Raw genomic sequence first — 17509 nt, forward strand, 5'->3', positions numbered from 1 at the left:
CACGTTAGCTCATAAGAACCAAATGTCTTGTCCATTTTTCCTCTACAAATTGAAGCACGTCCGAGCTCTGAAACATATTTTAAATCTCCCTTTTTTCTCGTCCTTTTCCCAGCAATCGGAAATACCGCGGACGTACGTGAAAGCCCCACCGAACAAAACCGTGCGCGATGTCCCGGTGCAGTACCAGTCGACGGGCGCGATCTCGGTCGGTCCCGGCCTGGCGCTGGTGTCGCCCGGGTCACTCGACGGTACCGCGAGCCATCTGCGCAGTACGTCCAGCGTGGCCAGCGGCACCAGTATCAGCACCGCCGCCGCCTCCACCATCGGCGTCGGCGGTTACCTACACTCCTCGTACGGCAGCGGCGGTCTGGTCGCGGCCGCCAGCGGGACGTCCGTACCGCCGGGGACCAGGCTCGTGGACCGGGTGGCGGCCACGTGCCAGAGCCAGAAGCCGGACAAGCTGCAGAAGATCGGCCAAATCCTGCGGCTCTTCCCAGGTAACAAGACCTCCAAATCTTCATCACCAACGTCGTCGTCCGGTGCCGGCAGTGGCATTAGCAGTAGTAACAACAACAACAACAACCACAGCGTCGCACTGAGTAGTAACAATAATTTTACCACGCTGCATCTCGGCCACCTCGGGTGCAGTGGCACCACCACCACCGTCGTCAGCAACAACAACAGCGTGCAGAGTAGTGTAAGCGCCGCCAGCAACGGGCTGGGCGGACTGGGTAACAATCACATCAACAACAACAACACCATCAGCAATAGGAGCAGCCTGGTTCTCGGGACCGGCAATAGCAGTATAGGTAGCAATAGCTTAGGTACCACCGGTAGCGCCACCGCCGTAGCGGCGGGTGGGGGACGTACGTTGGCAACGGGCCTGGTGGCGACGGGCGCCAGCATTCACAACCACAATCAGCACTATCGATCGTCCGGACCGTCCGCCGGGCTAGCGGTGACCCCGGTCGTTACCGGTACCACCACGTTCTCGACGCCCCTCAGCACCTCCTCCTCTTCGACATCCTCCTCGTCCTCATCTTCATCGTCCAGCTCGTCCGCCTGTTCCTCTTCGTCGTCTCCGTCGGGCCCCGGAAGGACCGACGGTAACGCCGGGTCCGGCAGCTCCACTGCCAACCCGCGTGGTGGTGGTAGCCCCCCGATCTCGGTCAGTCCCAGTCCGGATCCGCATGCCCACTACATGTGACCGGCGACGGCGGCGGCTGCGGTCAGTGCCTGTGGCGAGCGCATTCTCGGCAGCTTCTAAGCGGCCTGCGCCTCCCGCCATTGTTCTTCTCTGTGCCCCATCATCCTCCCCCAAGTTTTTATGTTAGCCAATCGATGTCGTGATACTATTTGTGATGATAGAGGACCGTGGACACGTCGGGGACCGGCCACCACCACCGAGTCGCGGGTATCGAAGTTGCGTTTCGGACACCTTCGGGGCCTCCGGCACACACACACACACTAGTCATAGGTGTAGAACTTTTCGGGAACGAAGATTTGTTTTCCTTTTTGCAGCGCGGGAGTAGCTTTCACTTCTGCGCATCGCATCGACGGAGGGTCCGTCGATCGAGTGTTTCGAAATTAGGCAAATTCCAGATTGAAAATCCCTTGCCCCCTCCCGAATGCCAATCGACCCCGTCGCGTTTTCGTGTTTGTTTCCACCCATCCGCGGTTTGGCGCCGCGAGGTCCGTTTGCCATGAGCTTTCCAATCGAAAACGGAACGGAACCGGCCCGCGAGTGTACCGATCAATCAGTTAGTGCGTTAGTGTTGTACATATATATGTAGCCGCAGCGCGTAAGAAAAGGAAGAGAACACACACACAATAAGCAACAACTCGTGCTGTACATTTTATCCGCGTATTTTAAGATTTCTAACCATAATTGAAGCTACAGCTCTATATTTTAAAAAGGAACGAACAAAAACCAGGAGGAAAGGGCGAACACGGGACAGAGGGAGCGACCGGAGAAAGGCGATAGTTAAGGGCGTCGTGTTGTGTAAGGCACCGGTGCACAGAAGGGGGTGTAGCAAAAATGTTCTAATCTGTTATAAGTTGTATTATTTTAAGTAAATCAAATTTTCTGCGGCGCGTGCCGAGAGGATGAGGGTCAAAACAGTGCTGCGGGGTAGGTCCCCGCGCATTCGAGTGGCGGCAGGAAAGATTCCGGAGCACAACTAGCGCAGGGCGACTCTAAGCATCCAAAAAAAATTCTCTAGTAGAGACGGTTAAATGCAATAGAACCGGACCCAGCACACGAAACGGAAGTGGAAAATACTGATAATAATAGTACCGCTACTACTACTACTACTACTACTACTACTAATACTGCTACCAATATACTATTATCGATTACTACACAAACACACACACACACACACTACTATATTACCGTATATTGATCACTATTAGTCCTCAGCGCGGCTGTTGATGTTAGCAGCAACAGCAACAAAACTACAAACTACAATAAAGATCGCAACTAGCAAACACTGCAACCATAGCCTCTCAGAACGATGCCCGAAGCAGAAACAATAATTTCGTAAAATAGTAACAAACTACAAGCTACTACAAGAACTACTACACACAGACACACACACAATAAGCGCTCGCATTCGGCGAGCGAATTCAAGAAATAGACCCACAGCGGCAAGCAACACTCCTCTCTAGTAGCTAATCAATTCGTACAATTAGTGCTACCACTACAGAGGAATCCTACTACTACTACTGATACTACTACTGGCTGGGAATGTGTAATCTTTCTATCTAAACGCGGAGAAGTAAAAACCCTTCTCAACACCCCGTGTGGTGGGTTGTGGGTCGAGCTCGGTGGGTGGGAAGTAACATTTTAAAGCTATTTTTTTAACTGTGTACTACTGTACGACTACTGCTGCTACTACCACTCCTAGTTTCGATTGTGTAGTAGAGTTTGATAGGAAAATTGTATCATAATAAGGCCGAGCGTGGTTCGGGAACGAAAGAGAGTGTGCGTAAGAGCGGCAGGGATGGTGCCGGACCGCGGGAGAAATATATTTATTATTATTATTTTTTAAATTGAATGTTTGATTTTAGTGAAAAGCCACACAAAATGGAACCACGTCGCCCCGAGCATCATCGAGTGAGATGTATCGAGTGGCGGTCAGTGTTTGATGTGAGTGAGTGCGTGTGCGGACCGTGTGAGGCGTGTTGTGGCGTGCCCCAGGAACCCGGGAACCCCCTAAGCTAGGAGGCCACCGATTGTTAGTCCAAGAGACCGAGGAGGAACGGGCGAGTGAGATTTGGAACGGGAAATGGCAGTGCGCTGCGTGAAAAGCATTGCGCAAAGCCAGGAAAGCTAGGAAAATGGAACCGCTGCGGATGTGTGGATGGGATGTAGAGATGACAAATTTGTGATAAATATTTATTTAACGAACGGTTAGCAATCTGCTCGGCCGCCGATGGCGTGGCAGAAGGCTCTAGCACAAAGTCATTGGTCCAAAACGAGATTGGTGCGTGTGGATGCGTGGTTTGCGTTGTACACCCGTCCTTTCGGCCCGACATTTCCTCCTCTATTGTTCTGTCGTTCCATCCGTGTGTCTCTCTTTCTCTCTCACACACAAGTTGCCCAGAATCAGGATCAGGCTGCTCTCTGGAAGGCAACTTTATTTTCAGCATCAAAAGGACCACTCGGGGCGGCTTTTTAGGGAACCTATTCTTTTCTTCGGCACTCAAAAAGCGGAACGGAATACATATTTAATTGGCAGAAATCCGAGACCCGAAATAGCCGCAGCGTGTCGCGTCGTGTGCAATGAATCAAAAAATGTGATAGAATCATACATTTGGGACGAACGGAACAACAAAAACCGGGACCGGGTAGTGTAGATCAAAAGGACGAATCAGCAAAGGACAGGAAACGTGCGTGCGTCGTGTGTGTGCTTTTTGGGAGCATTGTGTTCTGAGGTGTTCATTAAATTATTAAGAGATGCAAAAGTAATGGAAAAACAGCAGAAAAGCGTAAAAAAATGGTGGCTTAATGAGACCGGCGGGGGCGCTGTTTCAAAGACCAAGAATGGCGAATGCTTGAACGAATGCGAGACCCCACGAGACTCGCAGAATTGGCCACAAAGAACCGTTTATCAGTGTGGCGGCGGCAGCGGCGAATGTTTACACTACCTTTAACCTAATCGAATCGTTGTTTATTTCGTTTTTTGATAATCTAGACTAAATAAAGGATAAATTCTTAATGCTCGCTCTTTCGCTCGTTCCCTTCTCGAGTGTAACTATGAGAGAGAGAGAGAGCGAGAGCATAAAATAGGTAGAGAGAGGGCAGGGGGGCACTATCCTAACAGACAGGCACCGAATTGGCAAACCGCAAGTGGAACCGGGCAAAGGTCCGGTCGAACAAAACGGACAAAACCCGGACAAATCTATTGTAAAGCGTAGTAGCGGTCATGAAATGCAGAAACCCCCCCGTAGTAAGTGTATAAGCAAGCCAATGCAAAACAAAAACAAAAAAGGAATCATTAACTACTCTTAAGAACCGAAACTTAAAACCTAAAGGAGAGAAAATAGACAGCAACATACGGTGTAAGCACAGGTGATGGCGACGCGGCCACTCTGGCGAACTGGGCGTCCTGTGGGTTCGGAGTCCTTCAGAAATGCTTGCCTTTGGTACCGTCGTACGCACCACCTTTGGCTGCGAATCGTGCTCCGTTTCCGTTCCGCTTGCGTTTCCTGCGTGTTGTCGTGCGCGACGTGGCACAGTTTAGTGGTTTATTAGCAAATACGATGGTGGCGCGCGCCGAGTGGCCTTTTTATTTCTATTTCCCGCGCGAAGCGAAGCGATGTTTTGTTCTGTTTGGAAACAGTTTCCGATTCGATTGGCCTACCATTTCCAGGGCGCGCCCTCCTGTTGTAGGATGCCGACCGGAATGGGGTGGACGGAAGGAATGTGTGTAAACAATAAGGTAACCGGGTGGCGGCAGAGAGCGACGCGAGCAGCACAGATACTAGCACAATTATGTAGGTGTAACATAAGGTTTACCGAAAGTACCGGAACGGAACGCTGGGGCCTGTGGGGCAGTGAGAACAGGGTTCCCATTTTAAGCATCACACTCTGGGAACGGCCACTCGGACCATTAAGATGTTGGGCTGGGTCGGAAAGGAAAAGGAAGTTTAGGTTTTGTGAACCCCATTTTCTTTGTTGGTTGGTTTTGTGGGTTTTTTCTTTCGCTTTTTGGTGAAAAGGGCTGTGTTTTTAACAGTCACAAAAAATATATAAAAACAGAGCTCAAACCAGAGTTGGTGAGTCAAACGAAGGACGGCAAACGAAGAGTATCTATCTAACGGATAATCAATCACATGTGTGGATGCCCGTGCCACGTGCAAAAGAAAGAGAGAGAGAGGCAGAAGTAGGTGTGTTGTAAATAGTGTAAAAAGTAACTGTCGAAAAAGGACGAAACAAAAACAGTAAGATGTCACCACACTGTCACTGCGGGATCTATGCAATTGGCTGCAAAGGAGCGAAAGAGAGCGAACGAGTAAGTGAGAAAGAGAGAGTGAGAAAGTCAAAAGGACGGGGGTCGAAGTGAGCGACAATTTTAATCGATATGCACCGCAAAAAACACAAGTCCCAGTCCTTCTCATCCCATCGCCGACGATCGTAGTGTGCGTTGTGTTGTGGTCGAATGGTCGAAGGAAAATCCTACAGAACCGGGGAATGGGAAATTTGGGTTTCCCTGCGGCCGGAAAAGACCGACTATCCGACCAACCGACCATATTTCCTTCTATCCGTGCTCCGAGACACCCGAGTGGTTAGTTAGTTAGGGAAAAACCGGGGAACTTTTAAGCGCGGTTCGCCATCCAACCTGCGTGAGTACGTGTCCGCGCGTGTGTGTGTGTGTGAGAGAGAGTGAGAGAAAGGATATGATTTAAGTCGAATAAGATGGCGGATGGTGGTGAATAAAATCAAACAAATCATATTTATTACGCATAGGCGCATCAAGAGTAGAGGGCAGCAGGCAGACCGACGAGAGACGGGCCGCTATCGGCGCCCGAGTCGCATCATCGATCCGCAGCAAAGCGAACGCACTTCGCGGCGCAAACGCGCAAACAACTCCTTCCTTTGCGCAAAGCATGGAACATATATTGAAAATATTAATATTAATATGAGTAATAATAATAATAATAATAATAGTAATATTGATAATAATGAAAATAATATTAATAATAATAATAATATTGATAATATTGATAATGGTAACGATAATAATGGAAAAGAAGTAACTAAATAATTTAAAGAGAAGTAATAAATAATGAAATTAACATTCCCCAATTGCGTCGGTATTCGCGCTCTGCAACGTGAACCCCTAGCGTGAGTTTGAAATATCACAAAACTGGCCCGACCGGTCACACCGGTGTCTCTCCAACCTTCCAGGATCCATTAGATCAGCATGATCGCCTGCCAGACGCGATAAAATGCTGCGCCCACCGAAAGCCTTCTTCTTCCCATCGGCAGACCGTAACGGCGGCGACTAATACTAATCTGAATGTTTATGAGGTTATAATCGAAAATTGGACGATGTCTCCGACCGGCCGGCCGGCCGGCCGACAATCCGCGGCACCGAGCAGTTCCGGAAAAGGATTGGACGGAATCGCGGACGACAATCTTAATTAAACTGGAAACTTTTTCATTTAAAAGTTCCACTTTATGTGACTGTCCACGAAGGACCCCGGTGCGATGATCGCTGCCTGCGGTTTACTGCGCCCAGCTGTCTGGGCCAGCATTCATGTAGCCCAGAGGGACAGACACAGTTTTTACCACACGCGAAGTGGCGCGAAATGATTACATTACGATTCGAAAGCGATTGCAAGTTTGATTTTCGATTGATTATTATTAATATTTAATTTGCATGTAATTAAATTGGCTCGGGCCCCGGCCAGGGCACGCAAATGGGATTGCGTGAATTATTTGTTAATTTTGTTTGCGCCGTTGGCCGAAACGGACCGAAACGGAGATGAGGCAAAAAGCGGCGAATGGTGGTGGACTGCATTTTGCACGCCCGATTTGAGCGCACTGGGAGTGTGATTTTTCTGTCCACCTCACCCCGGACACGCACCGAGCGTTGTAAGCTGCGTTGATGAAATCCGGATCCCGATCCCGGCCCCGGAACACGCAACAACCGACCGCATACAAAATGCACACAATGTAATTACAGCGCGCGTATGATTCGGTTTTTTTTTGCTGTCCATCCATCGCACGTCCATCGTGCAAATCAGACCGTGTTGCATCTGTGGGGTGACTCTGGCTTCCTACAACCTATATAATCGATATAGCCCAATGAGGACGTGGTTTTTACTGGTCCCGGTGGCTCATTATGGTAATTGGTTAACCACGACCGGGCACAATCCGAATGCCCGGCCCCTTCCGTTTGTGCACATTGTTAGAAGCGCCAAATGGGGGTCCTTAAATTACTCTGATAACTGTTGGACTTCAACTTCTTCAACTCTGAATTTCAACTTCAATCTCGTAGTCGTCGAAGTTGCACGAATTGATATCGAGGTTCATCACGAAAAAAAGGACCGATAATAACTGACCACTCATAGGCTGACTGTCCGTCAAAATTGGGCGTCCGCTCGTACTCCCGGCCATTAGTTTCCTATTGACAGTCGAATTTCACACTTCCGTTCTACCGGACGTGGGATGCGTGCCGGGCATCGGGCTTCCGGGCCGCAGCACGGAAGCGTCACTCGGTCGGTAATTCAATTTGGAAATCACTGAAATACTATCACCATCATTCGGCGCAGCATCGGCCGGCAGGCGGGGAACCATAATTGCATTGGTGTCCCCACACACATGTGTTGAGTTGGAATCTGATTTAGATTTTAAAACGAATCCGTAATTGCATTAAAGGGGTAGCCCGAGCAGTCCGAGCCTGTAGGACCTGTAGGCTATCCAATAATGTTGCGTCTTGTTGTCCGCCGGAAGGGGCCCGTCTCGGACGGACACACAGACGGGGCCAGCTCCCGAGCGGATGTCGAACTTTCCGTACACGACACACGTGATGTGGTTACTGTCAGCCGGAAGCGTAAACGCATTATCAAATGTCGTGTCTCGCGCGTTCCGGTTCAGTCGAGCATGCACTTCCTGGCTCAATGTCAGGAACACCCCTCCATTGGGAAGGTATCCGGGCCTCACAGCCACGCATCTCGGATTGCATACCTTCGAGCGCTTTCGGTCCGGTCAGTCTCGCGTCGGTCGTTGCTGAACTGATGATGATGGATGGACGCCACGCGAATCATGTTACAATCGATCAGGACCGCAGGGCACGGAAAACTCTCCACGGACATGTACCGATTCTCTGCTGCAGTCCAACCACCACAACGCCGGATGTCGGAGAACAAAAATCCATATACCAAAATAAGCCAACGCACCAGTTGCAGCACAGCTCGTGGATTAATTCAATTTATATAACATCGCGCAGTAAATTGAGCTCCCCGCCCGTGGCGAAGGCGAAGTGGTGTCGATAACCGAAACACCGCCGTCTCGACCGGCTGGTGAAGACACTGATCCGCAAGGCGGGTTCTCTTCGTTAAAAACGAAAGCGAAAGGCGGAAAACGCGAGCAAGGCGGACGCCGTCTGGTGGTCTGGCCGCTCAAGCATCCTGTTCGCCGAAAATCGCCCAAAGAGCCATCGAAGATCGAGAGGACCGGCGGAATCGAATCGACTGGCTGGCTGGCTGGCTGGTTGATAATCTCAAGTGGACACTCGATCACAATTTCTTTTGCGTAGAGCCAAACCTCGGTCTGAGACGCTCTAGACCGGCCCGAAGCCCGGAGTTTGTTCGCGATCAATAAAGACGGCGCGCCGAAACGGCAAAAGGAAGAAATAATCCATCCGGGACACAGTGCGCTCTCGCCGGCTACCGGGAGCCGGGATATTAACTGTGAACGACGCTTAAGTAGCTTCCGATATTGTGTCCGACGTGGAAGCAAAAAAATAAAAGTGTTGTCGACTAAAATTCGCGAGAAGCGATTTTTCTGAGCCACCCAAAGCAAACGGTGGCCGTGTTCCGAAATCACACTGGCGCAGTTCCGTTTCGATTCAATATCATAAATTCATTCCACATCGTGAAGGACATCTGGTACGGGTTTAATGGACACCGAAGCCCACCGTCCGCCGACAACGTGCGCTGCGCCGTAAAACGGTTGGCCCGGCGAGGCGAGTACGGATATCCTGGGTGGCACTTCTGGGCTTTTTTCAATCCGCCCCCCAATCCGAGTCTATTTCTTTGCATTTTTTCTCTCTCTCTCGACAACCCATCAGAGCGGCTAAAATCTGGTGTCGAAGTAAAGCTCCTCTAACCACGCTCCTGTGACGGTCCATGGTTTCGTGTTGACCGGATCGGGTTTTGCTTATAATTACTTAGCCAACGAACGAATGGGCCAAAGTAATGGGCCGTAACATTCGTTTGAATGTCTTCTCAAACGGTTATCTTTACGCACCGTTCGATTTTATTTGGAGTTTGTGAAACGTATTTTCTTTCCTAAAACCTCCAAACCTTCGCCGGTCGCTTTTCGTTCAACCCATCGAAGCGCGCTGTCGTCCCGGGCTTGGTCCCGGCCTGGCCGGAAACGCTCCCGATGTCGCCTTCGCTTCCGACAACGACGCAACTTTGCCAGACTTATAATTTTTATCTTTTAACGACTTTCGCTCGCTGCACCCCAGCTGCCGGTAGCCGTCGAAAGGTTACTGCGGACGAGGACGAACACAAGGGCAGGGCTGGCCGCGACGAACGGACAACTGGTGCGCCCAAGGATGCGCACCGCACCAAAAAAAAACAGAAGAAAAAACCCAAACCAACCATAAGAGAAGGACAATCCCAATTCTTTCACCGAAACTCCGCTCCGGGGAGCGAGCTCCGCAAACCGAGCCAATAGCCACGGGCCAACAATGTTTGCCCGAAACTGACTCTACAAACGAACGAACGCCAAGTGAATTGTTTTGCAGGGCGAGGCGAAAACAATCCGCTCCTATCAGCGGGCGGTCTCTGGCCGGCGCGGGTGAGACTGATAATGGGCAGGGGGCAGGGGAGGGTTAAGTGAAAGTAAAAGAAGTAAAAAATGATGTCTTCAAATTTACAGCTAATGACTGCCACACAGGTCTGGTGCCGGCCCTGCGTGGTGGCCCGTGGTCGGAAAAGTTTCAGGTTTTTGTGTGCTTTCGGTTTGGATTTCGGGTTTGGTCTATCTTCATTCCGCTAAATTATGACCGCGCCGTACGTTGACGCCGGTGCCGGGGCCACCACCCGCTTAAGCGCTGGATAAAGCACTGCAGCCACCAGCCAGGAGCACCGCGGGAACTGCATGCCGTTCGTTGCACACGGGATGGCGCTATTAATTCTGCTCTGTGCACGGCGGTCTGTGTCCGTTCGGCGACGTCCGTAAAGATAAAGCTATCTTCTGGCCGGCAGAGAGCGCAACCCCCGGGTGGTGACCGGACCGGATGGGGTTCGGATGGTTAAAGTTTATGCTTCGCAGATGAAAGTGCAAATTAATTGCACTCGCTGCACAGCGGTGACCGGCCTGACTAGGCCTGTCTCGATTCGGGCCCCGGCTGTTGCCAGCCACGGCCTTTGTGGGCCCTTATTCACCGACGGCAAATAATCGCTCAGCCAAATGGCGTATCGCGCGGCGCAGGGATTTATGCAACGCTGGGTGTTGAACGATTCAGAAATAGTGTCTCAAACAATGGAGGCCCATGGTGGCTTGTGGTGCAACGTATGGTTAACAGTCGATTTCTAGTCAATTTCATTCAAAGAAATGTTTGTAATGTTATTTTGTTTCTTATTAGGAACATGTTCTGGTAGCGTACATACCTTACCTGCATAAAAACATCCAAAACCAACTATTTATTATCTCTATACCATGAAACGTTAACAAAAAGGTGCTTATAAAAATGGAAACAAATCATTTGTTTCAAATCATGCTTTCGGTATTTGTGAAAGAAAATTTGCATTTACTGTCGAAAACCAAGCTTTGTATAAAAGGCGATCTTAAAGAGCAGACAAAAATCAATTATTTCTTAATAGGAGAACATAACCGGGTCCTGTTAGAGTAAAACTGCAACTGAATGACAGCGCTTGTCGATTCGAGCTTGTGAAAAATCATGCACTGAAACATTTCAGTGTCGACATTCGGTGAAAAGTTCCAAAGCGGTTCATTTCGCTCATGCCGTTCATGTATTGGTTTTCCTGTTACAATATGACCTACTATGATTACTTACATTACAAATTTATTCAACATATTTCGGTTTGCAATTAGGTTTCAAGTGGTAAATTCTTAAACAATGTTTATATTTTCTTTATTGTAAAAATGAATTAGTTTGATATCGTTAACGACAGGTTTACGCAAAGGTTACGATAAATTAAACAGCGAGAAACTTTCGAGAAACAGCGAGGTCTTTCGATGTCTGTCTTCGCTGTCTGCTTTCCATCGGCCAAAATATATTTTTCTTATTACATAGAAGAAAGGGGAATAAATGCAGTTCCGTACGTTATTACATGATTCACCAATAATTCATTCTCAATCAACCCTATGTCTGAAATTAGGTGATTTCGAACGCCATTACTTCAAGCGAAACAACATCGCACGCCAATAAAGAGCTTCGGGCAGTGAAAACGAACCAAATAAACCGGGCAGGGAAATGGACAGAAAAATAAATCACCCTCACCGTCCGCTATCGCTCCTGTATGTCGCATGAGCGATTTTAGTGGCGCTGCACTCTCGACGGATTAGCTCCGGTCTAATCTAATTCCCCACGAATCCATCAACCTTTCAATGGCCTCTCATTCGATTCGGCCATCGCTGGCTGGTCGGCCACGTTTTACACCCGATGGTTAGTCCGACTCTCCCCGCCCCGGTCTGCGTGCTGTCGCCGATGACGGCAATGTGCGTCTGGTTTGCGTCGAAAGTTAAAACACTGGACTAGAATGGAACTGTAAGTAAGACAGACAATCCGGGCGACTTGGACACCGGTCCGCGGGTGCTGGGGCCCCGAAACGCAGCCATCAAACACGGTCAAAGATCCGTCCGGTCCGGTCTGACGTGCCGTAAGTTAATCAAAACTTTTTCAATTGCGCTAAACGATCGCGTATGTCCGGGGGCCCTGGTCGGCAAATTGTAAACAACGGGATTGCAACGTCCTGCGCGGGCGAGACAAAATAAAGCACTCCGCTTGGGCGGCGTGGTGGCGAGCAGCGAGCGAGTGACGAGGGTTAAGCCTCGGTTCGCAAGGACGAAAACACTGTCCGCAGTGTAAAAACAACAAACAACTCAACTCCCCGAACCACGCGCCGGGTGGGTCGGCCAGCGCGTGGTATCGACTTCACACCCCGAAAAGGTGAATTCTCGGGAGATGACCGGGCGAAAATGATTACCTGTCTGACCTCGGCAAGCGTCTGTCGGGGGCGTCTTATGGGCAAGGTTGTCCTTCCTTCCGTTGTCCGTAGAGCACACATACCCAAGCACACCCAAGCACACGAGAAAGCCGAACGGAAGACAACATTTCTTAGACGACATTCTAGACACGGTCCGCAACTCCGCAGCCGACCAAGCTCCCAAGGGGCCCAGCCCGGCAGACGCTCCGAATCGGATGTTTCGGGCCCGGGGTCCAACCGGAAGGACATCATGGGCTACACGGTCCACGGAGGATACACGGGGCAATGATGGGCGAACAACAACCAACACCGGCGACCGGCGACCGGCACCTGAACCGGAATGAGCCAATGTGCAAAAATGTCCAACAATGATGAAAATTTATTTCCTACTCGCCCGGCAACGGTGTCTGGAGCCCGTAAAGTGTACAGTGTGGCGCACGGCACTCGCCGGCCACGGTCCATCCGATAAAAGATTTCGTTCGATAATATTTCAGCTAGAAATTTAATATATTTTTTTTTAAATTCTTAATTCCATTTTTATATTACTTAAAATTATTCATTTTTCGGTTCCTTATAATTCTTAGAACTACCTAAACTTTTGTTGACTGTCTTCTAATCATTTCAAATGATATTTATATAATTAAAACACGATCTAAGGTCATTTTAATATAGTTTAATTTTGTATAGTAAATCGAAAGCTCTCCCCGCTATCTTTTTCTCAACAAATCCATCGCGCCACCGTGTGCCCTAACTCAGGACACCCCCGACCAACGAGTCCGCGGCTACAAAATGTTGTTCTACGCCCAACCCGGGTTGTCCGTTGGCGTCCCTGTGTGTACGGTTTAATCGAACACGGGCTCAAGGGCAAGGGCAGGCCCTGGGACTGTTCGCTAGGGACGGCAAAATAAACGAAGAAAACACAAATTCCGTGTACGAAAATCTCCGGCCACGGGACGGGCCACCGGGCGTCTCCATCGAGGCTGCGGGCGCGAGGCTGATGAAATGGAAAGTTTTTTTTTCCGTCCGTCCCCCATTCCCCGACGGCGGTCGGCGGCGGTTCCGGTCGGGGCGAAGTTAGTGCCTCCGTGTCTCCGTGTGCATTGTTGGGGTTTTTCTACGGGCTTTAATCTACGGGTCGGGTCGCTTCGTGCTTCGTGGTGGGGATAAGAATTGTTATTTTGACTCTGCCCTCCCTCCCTCTCACTCGCTCTGCTGTGGGCTCTATTCTTGTACAGTTTAGGACGGGTCTAATGCAATATATTTTCGCCCAGCTATCGGGCATCTACATCTGGTCCACCTGCGTGGCCGCCCTTTTCGAGTCGGTTGTTTATTTCATCCGAAATTAGATTATTGAAGAACCTGAACAGGGCAGAACCGGAAAACTGGGAAGCAATTTTATTTCCGGCTTAACTTTGCGGCCACCCCGAGTGAGTTCCCGTTTCGCGGTCCTCGCGAACGGTGATCAAGATTTAGCAAGTTTCAATTCGCCATTTTTTCGGGGCAATTTATAGTTAGACAATAGTTTAAAAACTCCATTTAAATAAAATCGCTGTAACAGAAGGAACGCCACCAGATACCAGGACCTTTCTTATTCCGTTGAGTGGAAGTACGTCTCGCGGCGAACGAAACAGACGCGAACGGGATGAACGCAACGTTCGTGGTTCGTGGAACTACGTCTTTTTCTTTGCGCCCACAAACAGGACACTCCCAGACAGGGTTCGTTAAGGTGTGATACTTACCTGCCGACGTTAAGCCCCCAAGAAGGCTCTCGTTTGGCGCTGCCAAAGGTTGCGATAATACCTCTCGGCATACCTGAGGACGGCCCAGCCCGCACCGTCGGACGGGGTCTCAAATGAGGAGTTATTTCGTCGAGACGAAAGTGGTCTTCCGTTATTTTTTTTCTGCCTCTTCTGCGGATTCGCTTGTTTTTCAAAGGTGCGGCGGTACGTTGCATCCAGCGAGTGGCTCATAAATTATGCAAATTCCACCTTAGCCTCTCTTCTGCTGCGCACCCAGACGGCAGCGTCTTCGCCGTGGCGTGGTCACCTGGAAGCAGCTGCTGCCGGTTGGGTTATTAATTTCCGCCCGGCGAACGAAAATTAACGTTCTGTTTGCTTTTTTGTTCCGCATGTTCCGCATGTTCGGATAATCTCCGAATCTTGGCCCGTCCGAAAATGTCTGGAGCCTTCATTACGCCCTAGACACCGACGCTATGCTGCCAGGAGCCCCGATAAGGAACACCACAGCGATGGAGCAGAACGGTAATCGGGCACCGAACACACATTCACCATTTCACGGTCATTTGCGTAATGTCTTAACCGTGCGCGCGCGCCTGCCCGAGGGGTTGATGAACGACTTCGCTAACGTCGCGTGCCGTACCCGCGGTTCCTTTCGGCCTTACATGACCTTGAGGACGGTGTAGGGCTGGCCGTTGATCGCCGGTCAAACACATTACTCGGTTTCGGGGCCCTTAATCACCTGCAGCTCGTCGCTTGATAAATCACACGCCGGACCCGCACCCGCACCCGCACCCGCGTCTCCATTGGTCAGCTTCGCGGACGACGGACATGATGGATTGTACCTTCCGAGTCGATTAGCGTGAAGCACTGGCTGGCTGGCTGGCTGGCCATTCGGATCGCCCTTCCAGTCTGTATTTATAACAGTCGTAAAGCGTGTCCTAGCCACTTACAGATCGCGGCGAGTGCGATGCAAATCAGAGGCGCAACCGCATGTTGAACATCGTACGATTGGTACGTATTTAGGAGCGATAAGCCGAAAAAGCCGTTTCTGATTTCCGACAACATGGCGGATAACCGATACATTGTTCTGGAATAGGAATAGATCTGAGAGGAAAGAATCAAGAAGCAAGGATAACTTTGACCTGAAATTTAAGCAAAAAATCATCGAAAGAACTACAGAGTTATTTATTTTCTTCTAACTTGGCGATAGTTATTCCTCAAATGATCAAAAGTTGCAGGCTTGTCAGCATAAACACGATCTTTTGCGTAGCCCCACAAAAAAAAAGCCCAAACGGTGTCAAATCGCATGATCTTGTGGTCCCTATATTCCCTATGTTCAATTGTAGACCAAACAAAAATATTTTGTCATCTGGTGGAATCGCTCGGAATTGACGGTAAAGGTCCTCCCTTCGTCGCTTTCTCAAAAATAGGTTCCCATGACGCTATCAGCCCATAATGCGTACCATACAATCACCTATTCTGCTTGTTTATGTAGCCACTAAGTGAAAAATGTGCCTTGTCGCAGAAGAAAAAATTCACTGGAAAAATTTGCGTTTCGAATCCCCACTTTTGTAGTAAATTTGAATAATGTTAACACGTTGTTCTGTTGTTAAACGATTCATTTTTTTAAAATGGCAGACATTTAACTAAAAGTTTGGCGATTGGGTTCACATAGGTATTCGAAAACGTAATTTCGAACATACAAAATAAATAAACCTGTAGTAAAAGAGGACGATATTGAATTATTATTCTATTGAGGATAATTATGTGAATTGAGATCCAGTGAAATAATAAAAAATGCGGTTACTGGCTACCATAATTCCGGTTAGCCCGCCGTGAAAACCTTTGGCCACACAAGGTCCGCAAACCTGGCACCGATCGCCGGCTCGACTCGTCATGTATGGAATCTCATAAATATCAATTATCTTTCCGAATACCGAACGATGACGACGGCGACGACCGTTTCAATATGGTTCGCGTTTTATGATAGGACCTCCATCGCGCACGGCCCCGAAGGAAAAAAGTGAAAGTCAGTGAAAAACGTAACAACCGTTAAAAGTGGATCCTACCTCGCTCCAACGGCTACGGCTGCGGCGTCGCCGGCGACGAGGACATTATCTAGTCGCTCACATAACGCTCAACCCGTGCAGAGCCGCGGCCGGTGGCGAGGCGGTGCCGTGTGTAGGCGAGGAGGTACAACACACGCGAGGTTCGCGCCCGAAAGGACGATGCAGACGATGACGACTCGCTCTGGCCGCTGTGCGTTGCGCTCTGTTTATGTATTTAATATCCTGCCCCGGCCCGTCGGGTCCGTAAAATGTCTCAAGGTCACGCGGGTTGCCGCTGGTCGCTGCGCACTGTGTTTTATTTCGCTGACGGTGGCTGCCCCGCTTCATGTACCGCCCTTCCGTTCGGGTGGCACACAAGGAATTCCCTCCGGTCCCTCCTTCCCGACGGCGGTACATAAGAACCCGCACACACACACAGGCAGGCAGGCGGCTTAGAATATGCTTGAACAGCACGACTGCGCCTGGCATCGAGTGTCGGGCGTGGATGCAAAAAAGTAACGGGTGGAATAGGACTAAAGGACTACGCTCCGGGACCTTATCTGAATGCCACCATCGTCATCATCGCCGCCATCGTCATTTGTAAGCGGTGCGCCGACCGCCGGGCGAACCATTCCGATTTCAAGTTCAAATCCACTTACAAGCCACCGCGTGGCCCCACCGATCGATTTCGAAGAGCATTCCATTTTGTCAGCAACCCAATGGCTGCTCCAAGATGGGGCGCCCCCTTTTTCTGAAGAGTTGGCTCCAGCATCATTTTTGACGTTTTAAACGCTCAAACAGTCGGCGGTAGACAGTAAGCACCGGCCGACCGATAATTGGCCATGTGTTGGGGCTTTGAGATGCGATTTTTCGCCGCGATTGGCTTCGCACTAAAAGGGTCCGGAACGTGACAGCGCCTTAGTCCTCTCAAGGCTTCTCTCAAGAAGTGGCGCTCCAGACGTAATCTCGAAATCTCCGCCAAGACCAGAACGGGACGAAAAACACTGGAGACCGAAAGCACCACTCGAAATGGGCTGGTGCCCAGGCCCAGAAAGGCCGACCGACGAAAATCCTTCCTTCGGACAGGACAAGCCATCAAAATGGAGGGGGGCTGGGGGGAGGAAAGGCACGTTATGAAAAATGGCCCGGACGACCTTGAAAGTGAACGAGACACCGGAAAAGTCGGTAGAAAATCTCAGGTACGCGAAGGAAATTTTATTACCCCGTGGACCCGGCGTTAGACCTTTTTCGCTAGTGACGGAAGTGACAGGCAGGCGACCGGCGGACCGATTTTATGGCGAAAAT

General features: G+C 50.0%; 1 protein-coding gene across 1 annotated transcript in view; it reads left to right on the forward strand.

The window, feature by feature from the left end:
* LOC128266873 (serine-rich adhesin for platelets-like) overlaps nucleotides 1-1207 on the forward strand; it is a 106414-nt gene extending 105207 nt beyond the window's left edge. Inside the window, exon 6 of the mRNA XM_053003662.1 lies at nucleotides 113-1207. Coding sequence (XP_052859622.1) covers nucleotides 113-1207 — 1095 coding nt within the window. The remainder of the gene's footprint in view (nucleotides 1-112) is intronic.
* Nucleotides 1208-17509: the final 16302 nt, after the last annotated feature.

The sequence above is a fragment of the Anopheles cruzii genome, chromosome 2 (assembly GCF_943734635.1).
Source record: "Anopheles cruzii chromosome 2, idAnoCruzAS_RS32_06, whole genome shotgun sequence".
NCBI classification, from domain to species: Eukaryota; Metazoa; Arthropoda; class Insecta; order Diptera; family Culicidae; genus Anopheles; species Anopheles cruzii.